The sequence below is a fragment of the Lasioglossum baleicum genome, chromosome 4 (assembly GCF_051020765.1).
Source record: "Lasioglossum baleicum chromosome 4, iyLasBale1, whole genome shotgun sequence".
Lineage (NCBI taxonomy): Eukaryota > Metazoa > Arthropoda > Insecta > Hymenoptera > Halictidae > Lasioglossum > Lasioglossum baleicum.
Genome location: NC_134932.1, coordinates 13,837,406 through 13,852,016, shown reverse-complemented (window position 1 = coordinate 13,852,016; position 14,611 = coordinate 13,837,406). Strand labels below are relative to the sequence as shown.

The 14,611-nt window shown below is 42.8% G+C and overlaps 2 protein-coding genes across 9 annotated transcripts in view; both read left to right on the top strand.

The window, feature by feature from the left end:
* The first annotated feature begins 2,645 nt into the window (after positions 1-2,645).
* Positions 2,646-11,866, top strand: Syt20 (synaptotagmin 20). 3 transcript variants are annotated; one of them, XM_076422459.1, is made up of 10 exons: positions 2,646-2,787; positions 4,031-4,175; positions 6,642-6,761; positions 7,960-8,051; positions 8,131-8,262; positions 8,568-8,765; positions 9,559-9,711; positions 9,776-9,896; positions 9,983-10,155; positions 10,419-11,861. In XM_076422459.1, the coding sequence occupies exons 2-10, from the start codon at positions 4,034-4,036 to the stop codon at positions 10,623-10,625; spliced, it is 1,338 nt and encodes a 445-aa protein (XP_076278574.1). In that variant the 5' UTR covers positions 2,646-2,787; positions 4,031-4,033; the 3' UTR covers positions 10,626-11,861. The 3 variants fall into 3 exon arrangements, with proteins under 3 accessions (XP_076278574.1, XP_076278575.1, XP_076278576.1); XM_076422460.1 differs by having other exon boundaries at positions 2,665-2,787; positions 3,960-4,175; positions 10,419-11,866; XM_076422461.1 differs by lacking the exon at positions 2,646-2,787 and adding an exon at positions 3,321-3,931 and having other exon boundaries at positions 10,419-11,866.
* A 486-nt stretch (positions 11,867-12,352) lies between these two features.
* Positions 12,353-14,611, top strand: part of LOC143208238 (uncharacterized) — a 133,179-nt gene continuing 130,920 nt past the window's right edge. For all 6 annotated transcript variants that reach the window (XM_076422451.1, XM_076422449.1, XM_076422450.1 and 3 more), the window contains exon 1: positions 12,353-12,520. The gene's annotated coding sequence lies outside the window, so the exon portion shown is untranslated. The remainder of the gene's footprint in view (positions 12,521-14,611) is intronic.

Here is a 14,611-nt window from a genome sequence, read left to right as displayed (position 1 = left end):
CGGAATTAAAATCAAGCAATGACGAGTGTAGATGTCGAACGCAGGGCAAATGGTCCTATTATAAATTTTACGAAAAGCGAGGAAGGATTACATATTTATATGATAAAAAATTAACAATTAATTCTTGATGAGGTTATTGTTATTGCGCCGCTATAGATTTGGATTGATTTGGTATATGCACGTCGAACGCAGTTAACTGGTTAAAAACGTCAGTAGATTAGAGAACACCAAATTATGTTTCAGGAGCTGTTGCGACCATTTTCGAAAATTCAGCTGGCAAGATAGAATAAGCGTGTATTGACCAGCAATTTCAAGAAACTGAAAAGGCACGGTGGCCATAACCACGTCGAGGCAAGAAGAAATGCTTCTCGATAACGACTACGTTGGTACTAGCGTTTAGCATGCGTGAGAAAAGGTAGCATCCTGTCCAGCTTGGCGCTTACATAAGTTCTTAACTCGGCTTAGCGAAGGAAAGAGTCAACGTTCGAGGCAGCAGCGACATAGAATGCAGTCGTTCTAGCCGTTCCCGGTTCCCCAAGTCGTAATCCAGATGCTTGAATAGCCGATTGAAAGACAATACTCGGTTATAACAGAAGACGTGCGTGCGTGCACCGAAAGCCGATCGCTCCGTTGCGAACAGCAATTGAAGCTTCAACTACGTAAACAAATCGCCTCGGCTTTCTTTTTCCGGATACAAACGATCGCGTGAATCATACAGTTTTTACCGTGTGTATGGAGAATTCGAGTGTATGCGGTATTTTCTTCGAATTGTTTTCTCAGCGTTGAAAAACACCGTGGATCTTCTCGCTCTCGATGAAACCAGCGCTTGCGAAACCATGGGAATACAATTCCAAAAGAACATAGTAGAAACAGTGTGATACCAGACCGTATAAGCCTCGGATCTGTCATGTTCGCAATCGCAGTTAACACATGACCGCTGATCATTGCATAATTTTGAAAAATCTATTAAACATGGATAAACACTTTTTAATGGAATCTTCAATAGCAACAGCAATTTTCATTGTGAACTAACAAGTCACCCTCAATAACGTCATCTAATAGTTTCATTTAAGATTGCAATGTAAAAGAAAATTTCTATGCTTTCTTTTGGTACAGCACAATTATTGGAAATCCTATTACAGTAAATCTCTAGAGTCGCAAAAAGGCCGTACACGATAAACGCAAAAAAATATCCCCTCCACTGTAGTAATCTGATCTCGGCTCGGGTATATCGGTGTGAACCACTACTAATGCGACGCGGAGAGTAATACCAATATAAACATTTTTTTATTATTACTATAATATTTTTATGGAATTTTCACCAATATATTTGTGGCATTTTTCTTATTAAAATAATAGCATAATTTCAACTGTATTTAGTGGTTTAATTGACGATGAAAGTTTCAGGCGCAAGGAAGGACGGCGTATGGGAAAGAAAGAGACGCGGAGAGTCTCAGTCGGCTCGGTCTTTAAAGCTCAAAAAAATAGTGTCCGTCTACGAACTTTGCAAACGAACCTTCCCGAGGCTTTTGAGACTATAGAGGATTTCTGTAATAGGCTTCCGGCAACTAAACTGTTAATTAGGAGCACGTCCTTGTAAGGACTACATGGGACAAATATCGTGTTCGAAATGATCGTGATTTTTAATGAATTCGATGAGGTTTAGATTTGTGTTTTAGCACACCTGTAACACAAATCTGTACTGTTTAGTGTCTCCAGCATTAAGATCGTTATCGCAAGGTACACACGTGCTCGAAGTAATTGTGTGCAGTGACGAAAACCGTGTATGTAATATGTACAGCACTTGCGCGTCAATGGGCTAACAAGCTCTGTTGACAGAGCGAGGACACGAGGACCTGATATCGCGCGCACGTTATCACCGGCGATTTCCTCCTCGTCGACAACGGAAAAGTCGGCGAAACCTGCCTCGAGTGCGACAACGTGTCCCCAATCCTTAATATTTTAACTTGAAACTCGATTCGTGAGCATATCCACGAACCAAGGAATAAATATCTTTTTGAGTTTCCGGTGAAAATTGTGAAATTAAAATAATACAATTGAACTAGAAGGCGTGTCTAATCTTAGAATATATAATCTTAAAATATTCGACACGTATCTTTTTCTCAAGGTCAGAGAAAATGTTATATATTTAATAATTATTGTTAATTTGCAATAACTACATTCCTTGATCGAAAGCATAAATAAAGAAAAGTAAAGAAAAAACTAAGTTTAGTAAAACTAAAGAAAAATACGTGTCAAATATTTTTCGACAAACTATATCCTGTACAAATTTCATTAAAATGAAAAAAGGCTTGTGTGTCCTGTAGGGAACACTTGTTAGAGATTTGCAACGGCTGTACCACGGAGACACTTTCTAAAGAAGTTCCCAGAGATAGCGTTCCTTTTCGCAAAAATTCAGAATTGCTGTTTGCGGAGGAGTATATAGTTTTCGATTGTCGATCGAGTCGCGTACCGCCAGCTACCGGCCAAATAGGCAGAGTCGCGTTGTGGCAAAGGCTGGAGAGGGGCAGTTTAGATAGCGCGCTGCTCGTTTCTCGTTCTATGCAGGTTCGCGGCGTTTGTCGTTCACCGGGAGTTGACGATCGCGCACGAAGTCGCCGCGACGCTGCGCGCCGCGTTTACCTGCGAACTGCAAACTGAGAGTTACAAACTTCGAAGGACACGGGCCCCGATCGAAATCGTCCTTCCAAATTACCGTGGACTCGGTCAACGATTCAAGGACGCGCGAATGTCACCTGACTGGTCATGGGACAGTCTTTTGGCCGAGTGAGTATCCTGCCGCGAAATCCAAAGGATCGAGCGTCGACGATCGAACCGATCCAAGATACAGGATCGCGTGCGAGTGCAAAGCCGACGGTAACGGTGATCGTGGGAATGATCGATGCTTCCGCGGTGACGTTGTCGATCGGAGTCGTCGAGGCAATTCGATCCACGATTCGTTCAGTTCAATTCGAACGGCCATATGCTGTTTCGCGATCGTACCTGCCGCCGTAACAGGTGTTCTATCCGGTCGAAAGAAGACGCGCCGCGAAACACGGAAGAAAAAAACCGCGGGGATTCATTCCGTTTATCTCTCTCGGTTCGCTTCTTCAAGTGCGTGCACCAATTCTCCCGTTTTTCGAGCGGGTAGAGAAGTGCGTGCACGCGGTCTATATAAGTGTCTCCTAGTTTTCAACGTGGCTCGTTTTTCGTGCCCCTATCGCGCGACAGGTGCACCGGAGACATCAGCCGTTTCCTTCGCACTCGAATGGCGGCTTCAAAGCAGTTTTTATAAATTGCTAAAAACTTAACTGTTGCGCGAAAAGGTTACATGCCATGAAAGTGCTCTAGGTTGAGAGAGATGTCTTGATTATCGAATTAAAATCGTATTCTATAATGTAAACAATATTTTAGAGTCACCAATAAGTGCTGAGGGTTAATAATCCTACCGTGAACAGTTCTTTCGAGGCGAAACGGTGCCGCGAACTTTTTATCGCGAGCCGTAACGATAGACACTCGGACGACCTTAAACGGCGTCGGACGTGGTAATTAAGAGTCACAGATCAAAGTTTAACACTTCGTGTGCCTTTGTAAAGTCGTTTTTGCGTTAAAGCACAAAATGTACCAAGTGTGATTAGGATCGGCAGAATAGCAGTTTTTGTTTCGTTAAATAAATTATTCTGATCGCACGGGTTTTTCGGGGTTGCCGACTAGGCACTTGGAGCGATAAGCTGTTCAAGTTTACCTTTCGGTTCGATAAAAATGTCCAGTTGAAACTGTTGAACAAAGTCTACGTAATCGCTGATTGCACGCGAGATTTTTTGCCATCGCGCGTTTCCATGAAATGGAAAAGAGTTTGTGGACGACTCTGGCGAAGACATGCCTGCGATAGCTTGAAACGATCAAAGAATCGAGTCACTTTTGAGAGAAGGTATCAATATGTAACATCGATCCGATAGATCTATGGAGACGGCTGCACTGTTTGCGTGAGTGAACCGATAGTAACCTTGAGCGTACCGTGGGTTTCCAGTGAATGGTGCACGGTGACATTCTTGGCCCGTGGGGCCGAATTATCATCATCGTGGTAGTCGCGCTGTCGGTCGTCGCTGTTTTGCTGGTGATCGCGTGCTTCCTCACCCCAGGATGTCTTGGCTACGAGTGCATCAGGAAACGCAGTAAGCTGCAATCTTCTCTCTGCGTAAATCCATTCGACGTAATGGTCGCTTCGCGAGCTAATTCAATTGCCTCTTGCGCCTCGACTCTCGTAAGATTCGGTTCACACAGGAACGCTATCGCTGCAACATAAACGCGCCTTGCATCGCTATCTATTAACCCCTTGCCGTATTTTAACGGGTCACACTCGTCATGAATATTTGAAACAAAGTCTAACAAATAAGAATGTTACGCGTTTCTCCTTAAATGAAATCAAATTTGATTCGTTTGTAATTAATGTTTAAGCATTAAAATAAATATAGCCACACAAAAAATATAAATTTTCTTTTCTCCTCTACGACATTTTGCACGATGAAGACGTTTCAATCACTGTAACTGTAAAGAAAATGATCCGGCAAGGGATTAACCGTGTAATTTCTACCTGGAAAATCGCGAGACCAGGTGCACGGGCGTGTTTGAACGCGCGCTGAAATCCGCCGACGCGTTTCATTGGCCGCGACGAAGCTTGAGCAAGCCTGACGCGACTCCTTTGTTGTTGATTAATCGCGGAGGCGTCCGTCATCTAACAGTATTTTATCTTCCCGACACGTTTGCGAAGAATCGCTTTCGATACGTTTGTCGGGCCCGTCGTTTGACGAACTTACTCGACCGAGCTTAGAGGATCCCTGTGATTAGTGTGAGTATTACTTGCGGTAGAGGATCCCTGAACCGAGCTTACGTAAAATACGAAATGACAAGAGGCAGCTGGATTAGCTCTGGAGAGCTCTCCGTACATGCTGGTCGTTGAAAGGCCTTCGCGAGTATGACACGCTCGTGATCCCGATTACGATGGATCCTCCTTGTCCTGGCCCGGTTGTCCTCTCCTAGAGTCCCTTGCGCTGCTAATTGAGTGCGAACTGCTAATTAGGTCCTGTCTAGGTCTCGGTTAAACTGGTCCTTTGGCTATTTCACAGTCACAGATGCATAAAATCGATGCATTAACGAGCAGGGCCGTGTCGTACTATGATGAGGCGTAATTAAAAATCTACGCAAGATGACGCAAGAGAAGAATAAATTTCAAGTAAACTGTTCTCAATTATATTCTGGACGTTATCCTTAATTCTCTGAATGAACGATTCACTCTTCTACACATCCCTAATTAACGAATCTGCTATAGTTCAAGTTAGAAGGGTGAAACTGTTACTACAGTTGTAGGTATATCATTGTTGTACAGTAGTTTACATTTTTCATTAAATTGAAATCAGTTTTTTTCTCTAAATCACAATCGAAGGTAATTTTAAAGAAAAAAGATTTAAGGAGCGGCATTTCGAAGAGTTATATCGTACTGAGAAAATCTACCGCACGGCCCTGTTAACGAGACAACCAATAATGATTTCTTAATGAGATCGAGTGCCACCGATAGCCTCGCAGTCGTTCAAGCTTTTGTTTATCTCGGTTTCCTCGAAATGGAAGAAAACTGGGATTCCTCCGCGGTGAATCGCGCGCCGTGTGTTCGCAAGGTCCGCTCGCACATGACGCCATTGTTCGCGGATTTATATTTATACGATACACGCGCGCGCGCCGCGTTTTCTTCGTTTCCTCCGCGGTGTTACGCAATTAGGTATGTCATCCCGCAAACAAGCTACACACGGCTTTCCGATACCACCGCCGCCGTGCCGCGGAAGGAAACGCCCATCCTGACCACACAAAGGATCTCGCGAATCCGACAAGCAAACGCTTAGACTTTGCTGATCGCTGCCCTGCAGCCGCGTATCGTGTGTGAACCTTACTACAGCTAGATACACTGATTGTAGGAACTTACGGTTGAAAGAGTTAAAATGAATGGGCAACGCTCGTCTCTTAGAACGCAGGTCTATTATGCATTTTTGACAAAAAGTGTAGAAGAATTTAACCCTCAACCGTCTGTCATTTCACGAACTGAAACTGAAACGAACTGAAATGAATATGAAATAACGAGATAAACAGTTATTTTCCGATGTTTTTTTTTCAAATTGATAAGTTAACATTTACATTAACGTTTCGCATTAAGAAAATGAAAGTCGCGAAGTTTTGGGCTAATTTGCCTACAAATAATTTTTGCATCCAGCTGATCCAATTGACAGTTGTTGTGTCAGGAATGATAAAAGAATAAATGGATCTGGGGCCAGATGTCCCAAAATTTGTAGTTGTCGAAAATGTTCGGATCAGGTCACCGAATCCTGGCGGCATCGAATTTTTCCACGGTATTGCCCTAATCTCGAAGAATCAACGAGGCATGTACACTCGGCCGCGGCCGTCGCAGCGTAACGGATTAGCCGTCGTTAAAACCCGTCGATCGCAGATGTTCAATAATTGCATCGCCCTAGAAAATTAGGACCCAGCACCGTTCGTACGAAGTAATTAGTGGCCGGGATAGATCTTGAGAGAGGACGGCCGTCGTCCGGCTGTTGCGAGATTACGTGATCGAAGGTACGAGGAATTTCTTGCAGAGAGAGATGCAAAAACTGTGTCGCTGCGTGTCAAGAGCAGACAGAATGAAAACGTGAAGCTGAACGATGTCAGCTACAGGTCATGGAGATTGGGTAGCCTCTACGAAGACAGCGGCAACGGTACTGTGCCATTATACATATACTTATGTACATACGAGCTACTCGTCTTTGCACCACGCGATACCTACCGGCGGCTATAAATTCGAAACGGCGAATTAGAACTTACAACCTCGACTACGACTTACGACTATTCTGTCGGGTCGTCCGTAAATTAGCACCGTCATCAAGCACGTCGTTACACGGTCCTTGCATTAATTTTTAATCGATGACGCGTTGACAATCGTTTACTGTCTGTGAAACACTACTTCTTAAGGGGGTAGACTCATTTCTGGTTTCTTCTCATTTTTCGATAATGCATGCGATGGGGTTTTTCAATAGCCAAAAGCGCTAGTCGGATTTACTTACTCGCGACGGCCGAGTTTCGAAGGCTACGCCCCCTCGACCCGGCCGCGCGTCTCGCTCTCCGTGGCGGTCATAGTTTGGAGCTCCTCAGGTGCGTTCCATACTCGCTATTCGTGGCGCCTAGGAGAACTAGGGCCACCACGGTGAGCGAGACGCGCGGCCGGGTCGAGGGGGCGTAGCCTTCGAAACTCGGTCGTCGCGACTAAGTAAATCCGAGCGCTGCTAGATAAAAGATCAATCTAGGCCGCAATCGCCCTCGATAGTCGTATTCTTGCGTTTGCGTGGCGTAATTTGCATTATTCGGCAGCATGTAGCTGTCGCAGCTTTATGAAAATAGTTACATGAGCAGCATTATGCTTTCGAATAATGCAAATTGCGCTGCCTAATAATGCAAATTACGCCTCGTAAACATAAAAATTGATCTTTTACTTAGCGCTTTTGACTATTAAAAAACCCCATCATTTTCGTGAAATGAGACGGCGCATCCCGCACCCTTGCAATCTTGGAAACGCGAGTCTACCCTCTTAACCCGTTGCCCTACGATTTATTTTACGGTTTCATAATTTCCTAAAAAATTTATATCTACTATATGCCTATACGTTCTCCAATAGCTGTACAATTAAAAAAACCAAAATAGAATTTTTTCGGTTTAATGGCAATTATTAACATACAGTTTTATCAGAATATGTTCAGAATCTTCATCACGAGTCAGACACGGTATTGTAAGGCAAGGGGTTAAACAAATGCTTGGACAAGGAAATGTATTCCACTACTTTCCATTAATGAATTTCTATAATTTCAATCATCAGGAAATATAAATGTTTGCAGTAGTTTGGAATCATTCAAATTTGAGCAGGTACGATCACCGAGCATGCGACAGGAGCGGAAGGAACGTCGTGGAACCCTAACAACGGCCAGTACGAAGGCACCAACGCCTCGTCCACCCTGGTAATGGTCCTCTAACGAGTTTTTAACATATCGTCGAGACACTGCGTTAATCCGTTCTGTGGTGATCGGCGTGTTGCAGAACTTGGTGCAGAAGGATAAGCAAAAGCCGGAGAAGAAACAAAGGGAATTCCCGACGGAATTGACAATGAGCCTTCAGTACCTGCCGCCGTTGGACGAGGCTATTACAGGGAAGCTCGTCATCGGTATCGAGGTATTAAAAGGTCCCCTTTCATCCTACTCCTCGACGAAAATTCTCTTTTTCTCCATAACGAGTATACTCGCCATGAATTATTAAAATCAGCAGAGAAAAATGTCCGGGGAAAATCGGTCCGGCAAAGGCTCTCCCTTAAACTTCATTTAAATCCGTTCAAACGTCTATCAAGTTATTGAAAAATACACCGCCGTTGTACTTGGAAGAGTCTACGGTATACAAGACGCGCAGAAATGGTTTCGGGAAACTCGTCGAGGTTGCAGAGTATAGTAATTAGTAAATTGATGGGTTAAAATATTGCACAGGCATTGTCCGGGCTTCCTCCAAAACAATACAACTGCACGTTGGAGCCATTTGTCGCGTTCACTATCATGAAGCAATCCTGGAGCCACCGGAAACGGCAAAAACTGCACAGTTTTCGCACTCGCGGAGTCCGACACACGGCCAGCCCGATTTTTAAGGAGACGTTCGTCGTCGCGAACGTAAAGCCGCACGAGCTTAAGGTAGATACAAGTATTTTGTGTTTTTTTAATATCGCCGTTGCCCCGTTTCAGCGTCGCATTTAATTCAAGGTTGCGGAACACGTCACGTTGCTTCGCCATAACTCGAAACGCATCTATGACAATCGCTCTTGTGCATACACGATACCCGAGTCGGCGTTTGTGCGTCGCGGAAAAGCGATCGCGCGGACGTATTTAACGACAGGAAAGACAAATGACCGATAGGAAGTCAAATCCGAAGGAAAAAGCCGGATGTCGCTTATCGGGAAAAACGAGTCCGCTAACGAATAAGCGACGATGCCCGCATGTGCGCGATGCAAATTTATTTTGCGCAAGTATGGTCGCCCGTTTCGTCACGCGCGCGGTTACGAAAAACGTGACGTGGCTTTCCCTTTCCCCGTGCACCTTGCGCTTTTCCCTTTTGGTAGTACGATTTCATGCTGCGCAATTAAAATGGAACGCGAGGTTCTAAAAAAACCGAAGGTTGTGAAAACCTCCAAGGATCTAAGGATATTTAAAAAGACACTATGTTCTAAAAACGCTCAAAGCTTTAAAAACCCCGGAAGATTTAAAAACCTCCAATAATCTAAAAACCCCGAAGGATCTATAAAGCCCCAAGGATTTAAAAACCCTCAAAGATCTAAAAATCCCCAAGGATTTAAAACCCCCCAAGGACCTAAAAACCGTCAAGGATCTAATAACCCTTAAGAATCTAGAAACTCCCGAAGATCTAAAATCAATTTTCGTTTGATCGGAGAGCGCTGAAAATCTGCTGACTCGATCCTCCATTTTGCAGGACTGGATCCTCGATTTCGCGGCGTTCGATCACGACAGGTACGCGAACGACACGGAACTGTGTTTCCTGAAGGTGTCCATAAAGGAAGTGCGGCACATCCTGCAGAATCCGGAGATCCACATGTTTAATTTCAGAATGAAGCCGTCCAGCTTGGTAAGCTCGCTAGGGATTCTCTCCATTGCCAATTGGATTAAAGTAACTCTGCGTTGTGTTCCAGGAATTCGGAAACGTTCTACTAGGTATAATTTACTTACCCACTGCACAGAGACTGACTATAAATGTAATGAAACTACGGGACGTCAAGTTCGCGCCTGCGGTGTCCAATTTAAACCACTTCAGTAAGACACTATCGCGTAGTACGCTATTCGCGACAACTACGATTAGATAATTAAACACGTGTTTTCACTTTCTCGGATCGTTTCAGATCCTTACGTGAAAGTGTTGATGCTAAACGGAAGGACAGGTCAGAAAATGAAGAGGAGGAAGACGAAGTTTGTTTGCGCAACCTCGCAGCCGGAATTCAACGAGACTTTGACATTCGACGTGACGTATAATCAGCTGGACATCGTGCAATTTCTGGTGATACTGTGCAGCAAGGTAACGAACAGTATAATTAAAACAATTAACGCGTTGAGCGCTGTGAATGCGTCATCGGCGACACGTGCTAAACTTGTCAATCAAGCCAGGTGTTCAAATACGTTTGAAACATATATTTTACATTAAGCAACAAATACACGAGCATCGAAAGAAAGAGTATAACCGATGATGTGAAAATTGTTATGTACAAGATATTTATTGATCGACGATGTATTGGAATATTTTGCGATAATATACTCACGCTAATTGCATAAATGTTGCAGACTGTGACTGGCGAAGTTCCTGCGTGCGTGATGGACTACCACAGCGACAGCGAAGACTCAGTTTCATCGGTGCACAGGCCCAAAGACGTCCCAATCGGGAAAGTAGCCCTTGGAAAAGGGGTCAGAGGCTCAACAGAAAGGTTGCACTGGTTCTCCGTGCTCCAGAATCCGCGAAAACTCGTAACCGTGTGGCATACGTTGAAGTAACAACAATCTTTCGTAACTAATCGAATTCGGTTGTGATTCAGCTTATAAACAGTTCATTTATACATGCAATAGTTAACATTATAGACTAACAAGCGACCTCAGAGGTTCTGACGACTTCAGATGCGAAATACTGTTCAAATAAATACCTGCGTCGGTATTCGACTTACCTGAGCGCTATTGTTATTGGGGCACTATGGCAGAGTAGGGCAATAATCAACTAATATTTAAAAATGACTAATAGTCTTTTTGAATGTTAGTCATAGCAAAATAGTTATTAGTCAAAACTTTTTGATTAGTTAGTGATAACCAAATGACAAATAGTTAGTCACAGATCTAAGTAATCGTTAGCTATTGCTTATTAGTGAATTAGTAGTTGTTGATCAGTCATCAATCTTTAGTCATCAGTCACTATTGTGCGATTAACATACATTAATATTATTAATTAGTTATCACTAGACTGCGGATCTTTATGCAAAATAAAAAACGTTTGCATTGGTTGCAAGACACAGGAGTCAAATAACAATTTCATTCTTCTTTTAATTATCTTATTAAGGTGAAACTAATAGACTGGTAGCATTAATCCTTTTTAATACCTCCACTGTTTTAAATTGTACGTACCCATTTTTGTCATAAATGCATAAAATCCGCAGTCTAGTTATCACCAACTAATCAAAAAGTTTTGACTAATGACTATTTTGCTATGATTAACATTCAAGAAGACTATTAGTCACTTTTCAATATTAGTTGATTATTGCCCTACTGTGCACTATGGTTACCCGACAAATTTGGCTGTCCTTTAGGGTTTAACAATTACACCTGCGCGACAGATGAAACTGTCCTCGATTATGTGCCTTGTCAAAAATGTTGATCCGAGCGATAGCGTTAAGGTGTTCTACCTCGAACATCTCCGCGTTTTTGTCTTGTAATTTATCGATATGCACGATAATAACCAAAGATTGTAGATCTTATAATTAGATTTATCTTCGTTGACGTGTACAATATTATTTAATGCGTAACAGAGCTAGGATATATGTATATTTGTGTTCATACGCGGTGGAAATATATATTTGCGTTCACACTTGCTGCGTGTTCCCCAATCAGTTATTTTGAAAAATGTATTGCAAAAGTTGTTCATGTGTTTTATTCATGTAACTACGGAGGAAATATATTTGTGTTCGTACTTGTTGCTCGTTCTTTGCGCACATTGCGTGTTCTCCAATTAGCGAGAAAATATCGAGAGGTTCCTAATTGTTACTTTAACAAATGTGCTACTAAACAATGAGTAGAATTACCCATTTCTTATTTTTAGAAGTGTGCAGCATTATTGATTTCAGTTTACGTCATTCTTCAAGTGCATTGTATTCAAAGAATTATTATGAATTTTTTTTTCAAACAGGTACGTATACTGTCTTTTTATAACGCCTGTAATCGTTCAATAAGCAGACTCGTTTGCACATTAAAGTCACTTGATTTTAAATTTAGCATCATCTCGTTCAAGCGTATTGTATTCAGAGAATTGCGTACTGTTTCGTTACTTACTAGAATGAATTTAAACGTACATATGTAGGTACCGCAGTGTTTTGAATGGCGACGCGCAAGAAATCACGTTTGAATTTTAGCGCGTCCAGGTGCGGGGCCGGGAAGATTCCCGCGACGTGCGCAGAGGGCAGCACTTTTGCTCGGTCTCGTAGCAACGTCGCTGGAGAGGTGGCCCGGCCAGCTCGCGAGCTTCAGTCTGTTTTGTGACTCGTGAGTGTGTTGTGTTCGTCCTCGTCGTGTTCAGTTTATTCGGTTATCCTTTTTCGTTCCGCCGCGCGAGTTTCTAGAGTTGCCGAGATCAAAAGGAAGTGTACCGAAGTGCTGCGGGACATCGTCGCGAGTCCACGTCGGAAACGGTGAGTAGCTGATTTCGTTCGATTCGATCCGAAACGGTCCTGGAACGGTTCACGGCGAGTGGTGCGTCGCGAGCTGGAAAATGTAACCTCCAAAGGCGCTCGAGGTCCTTCCACGTACAACGGACCTCCTCTCTCTCTATCTCGAGCGCGCTCTCTTTCTGTCTTGCTTCTCTGCTCTCCTTCTCCCTGGTTTATCGCGTCCCGATGTTATCGATATTTCAGCCTGATCGTTCCTCGAATATAGAGCACAGCCGCCGGTGTCGATGAACGTGTTCCGTGTGTTCAAACAAGGACGAAGCTTCGCCGGAACCGTTTCTCGGCGGCAGTGTCAACCGTTTTTGAATATCGGCCAATAGCAACGCTCCGAGCCTTGATTCGGCACTGCACTTCGATATTCGTCGAGCTAAAGTGTATTTTATTAGCCCGTTCGAATATCGATGTGTACATGGAAGAGTAATACTTTAAAGTAGGCTTGAATCCTTTACAAACATTTCGGGAAATGGTGATGGCACTTTCAAGTATTATTCAACCCCCACGTTCCATCCCTTTACGGATATTGAGGACAATTTTCTGTTCACCGTGGTTCACTGGAAATTATTGCATTTATTCGGCTGTTCCACATGTTGAATAATTGATATATTTGTACCGTGAAATAATATTCGATTGACATTAATCGGCTTCGATACATCGGTGTTTTGGAAGGTTCTTTACGGTGGGATAAGGTGCTCCCATGATGCAATGTGATTTTAACCCTGCAGTGCAACCTGGGCTCTCTCACGACCATTGAATAATTTTCTTTATATGTATTAATGTTCGCTGTTGTGTGTTGTATTTTTAATTTATTTTTAAGTAAGTTTTTGCAGTAAATAAAATTTTGAATTTGCAGAGATGTACGTCAAACACTTATTTAAAAGTAATTACCAATTCGTTAACTTTGTAATGTATGAAAGTGTGTGTACATATGTATATTCATGATGGCCATTTTCTGATTAATATATTTAAAAAATGAAAGTACATACGTATTTATTGAAGCGTATCTAAATAAATGAATAATTAATTTTCAACATTCTTGATGCGTGAAATTGATTTGCGAAAGGGTGAATTTGGAGTGCAAAACCCATATAATTGCAATGCGATACTTTGTGATCCGAGGATACATAGTATCATTGCAGAGTACTTGCAAAGTATACTCCTATGAAAACCTCGCATCGATTTCGAGTAGAATTTGGAGCTCGCGATGAACTTTGATATTGAACTTGACTCAGATTCCTGAGTGCATATTGAACTTGATCCCACCACCTCTTCGAGGCTAGGGACTACCCTCGTGCAGCGTGCGGGTCAATATGGCCCAACGGTGCACTTTTATTTTCAATCACACCCCCTGCAGCAAGAATCAATTAACCCTCCGGGTGCAACTTGGCAAATTTCACTCTTACATTTCTTTCCGATATTTATTTTTCCGCATAATTTGAAAATTGAGACTTCCTCTGCTTTTCGAAATTCGTTTTTAGAATCAAAACTGACTTAAAGGATTAAAATTGATTTTCGGTGTACCGTTGAAACCCGACGCTCGTTGCCATGACGTGTTTCTCGGTTCACGTGGTTCCCTGTCAAGTCCCAACCGCCAACAAAAGAAAGAACGCGACGGCGACTACCTGCCGATCGATCCCCATTGGAATCGAGTTTTTCAACCTGCTCTTTCTGTTGCCACCCCCTCGTCCCGCTGCTGTGGGGCCAAAGTGAATTTAGAAGCCCGCCCTCGATCCCTAGTTCTCCTACGGCTCCCTCAAATTCCTTATAAATACCACCTGAATATTCTGTTCACCGACCGTAGCACAGTGGGGAAAACGTCCAATGTAGGTGTGCAATATTCAATGTACATACTGTTAGCTGCAGTTTTTCGCGAATATCTCAAAAACTACAAATTGTCAATATCAAGTTGCTGCTTCAAAGTGAAAATGATGAAGTTTAGAAAAATTATGAAGATACATACAAGTTAGACTTGTAAATAAAAATACAATCAGTATAATACAATACAGTAGTTATAAAAAAATTCACCCTGACGACATATTAAAAAATCATCGAGGTGTA

Excerpts from the sequence above, each read along its gene's own strand:
- Syt20 (XM_076422460.1), top strand. The coding sequence starts at position 4,034 with ATGGTGCACGGTGACATTCTTGGCCCGTGGGGCCGAATTATCATCATC. Across the intron at positions 8,052-8,130 it reads CCAACGCCTCGTCCACCCTG|AACTTGGTGCAGAAGGATAA; the intron begins GTAATGGTCCTC and ends GGCGTGTTGCAG. Across the intron at positions 9,712-9,775 it reads GAATGAAGCCGTCCAGCTTG|GAATTCGGAAACGTTCTACT; the intron begins GTAAGCTCGCTA and ends GTTGTGTTCCAG.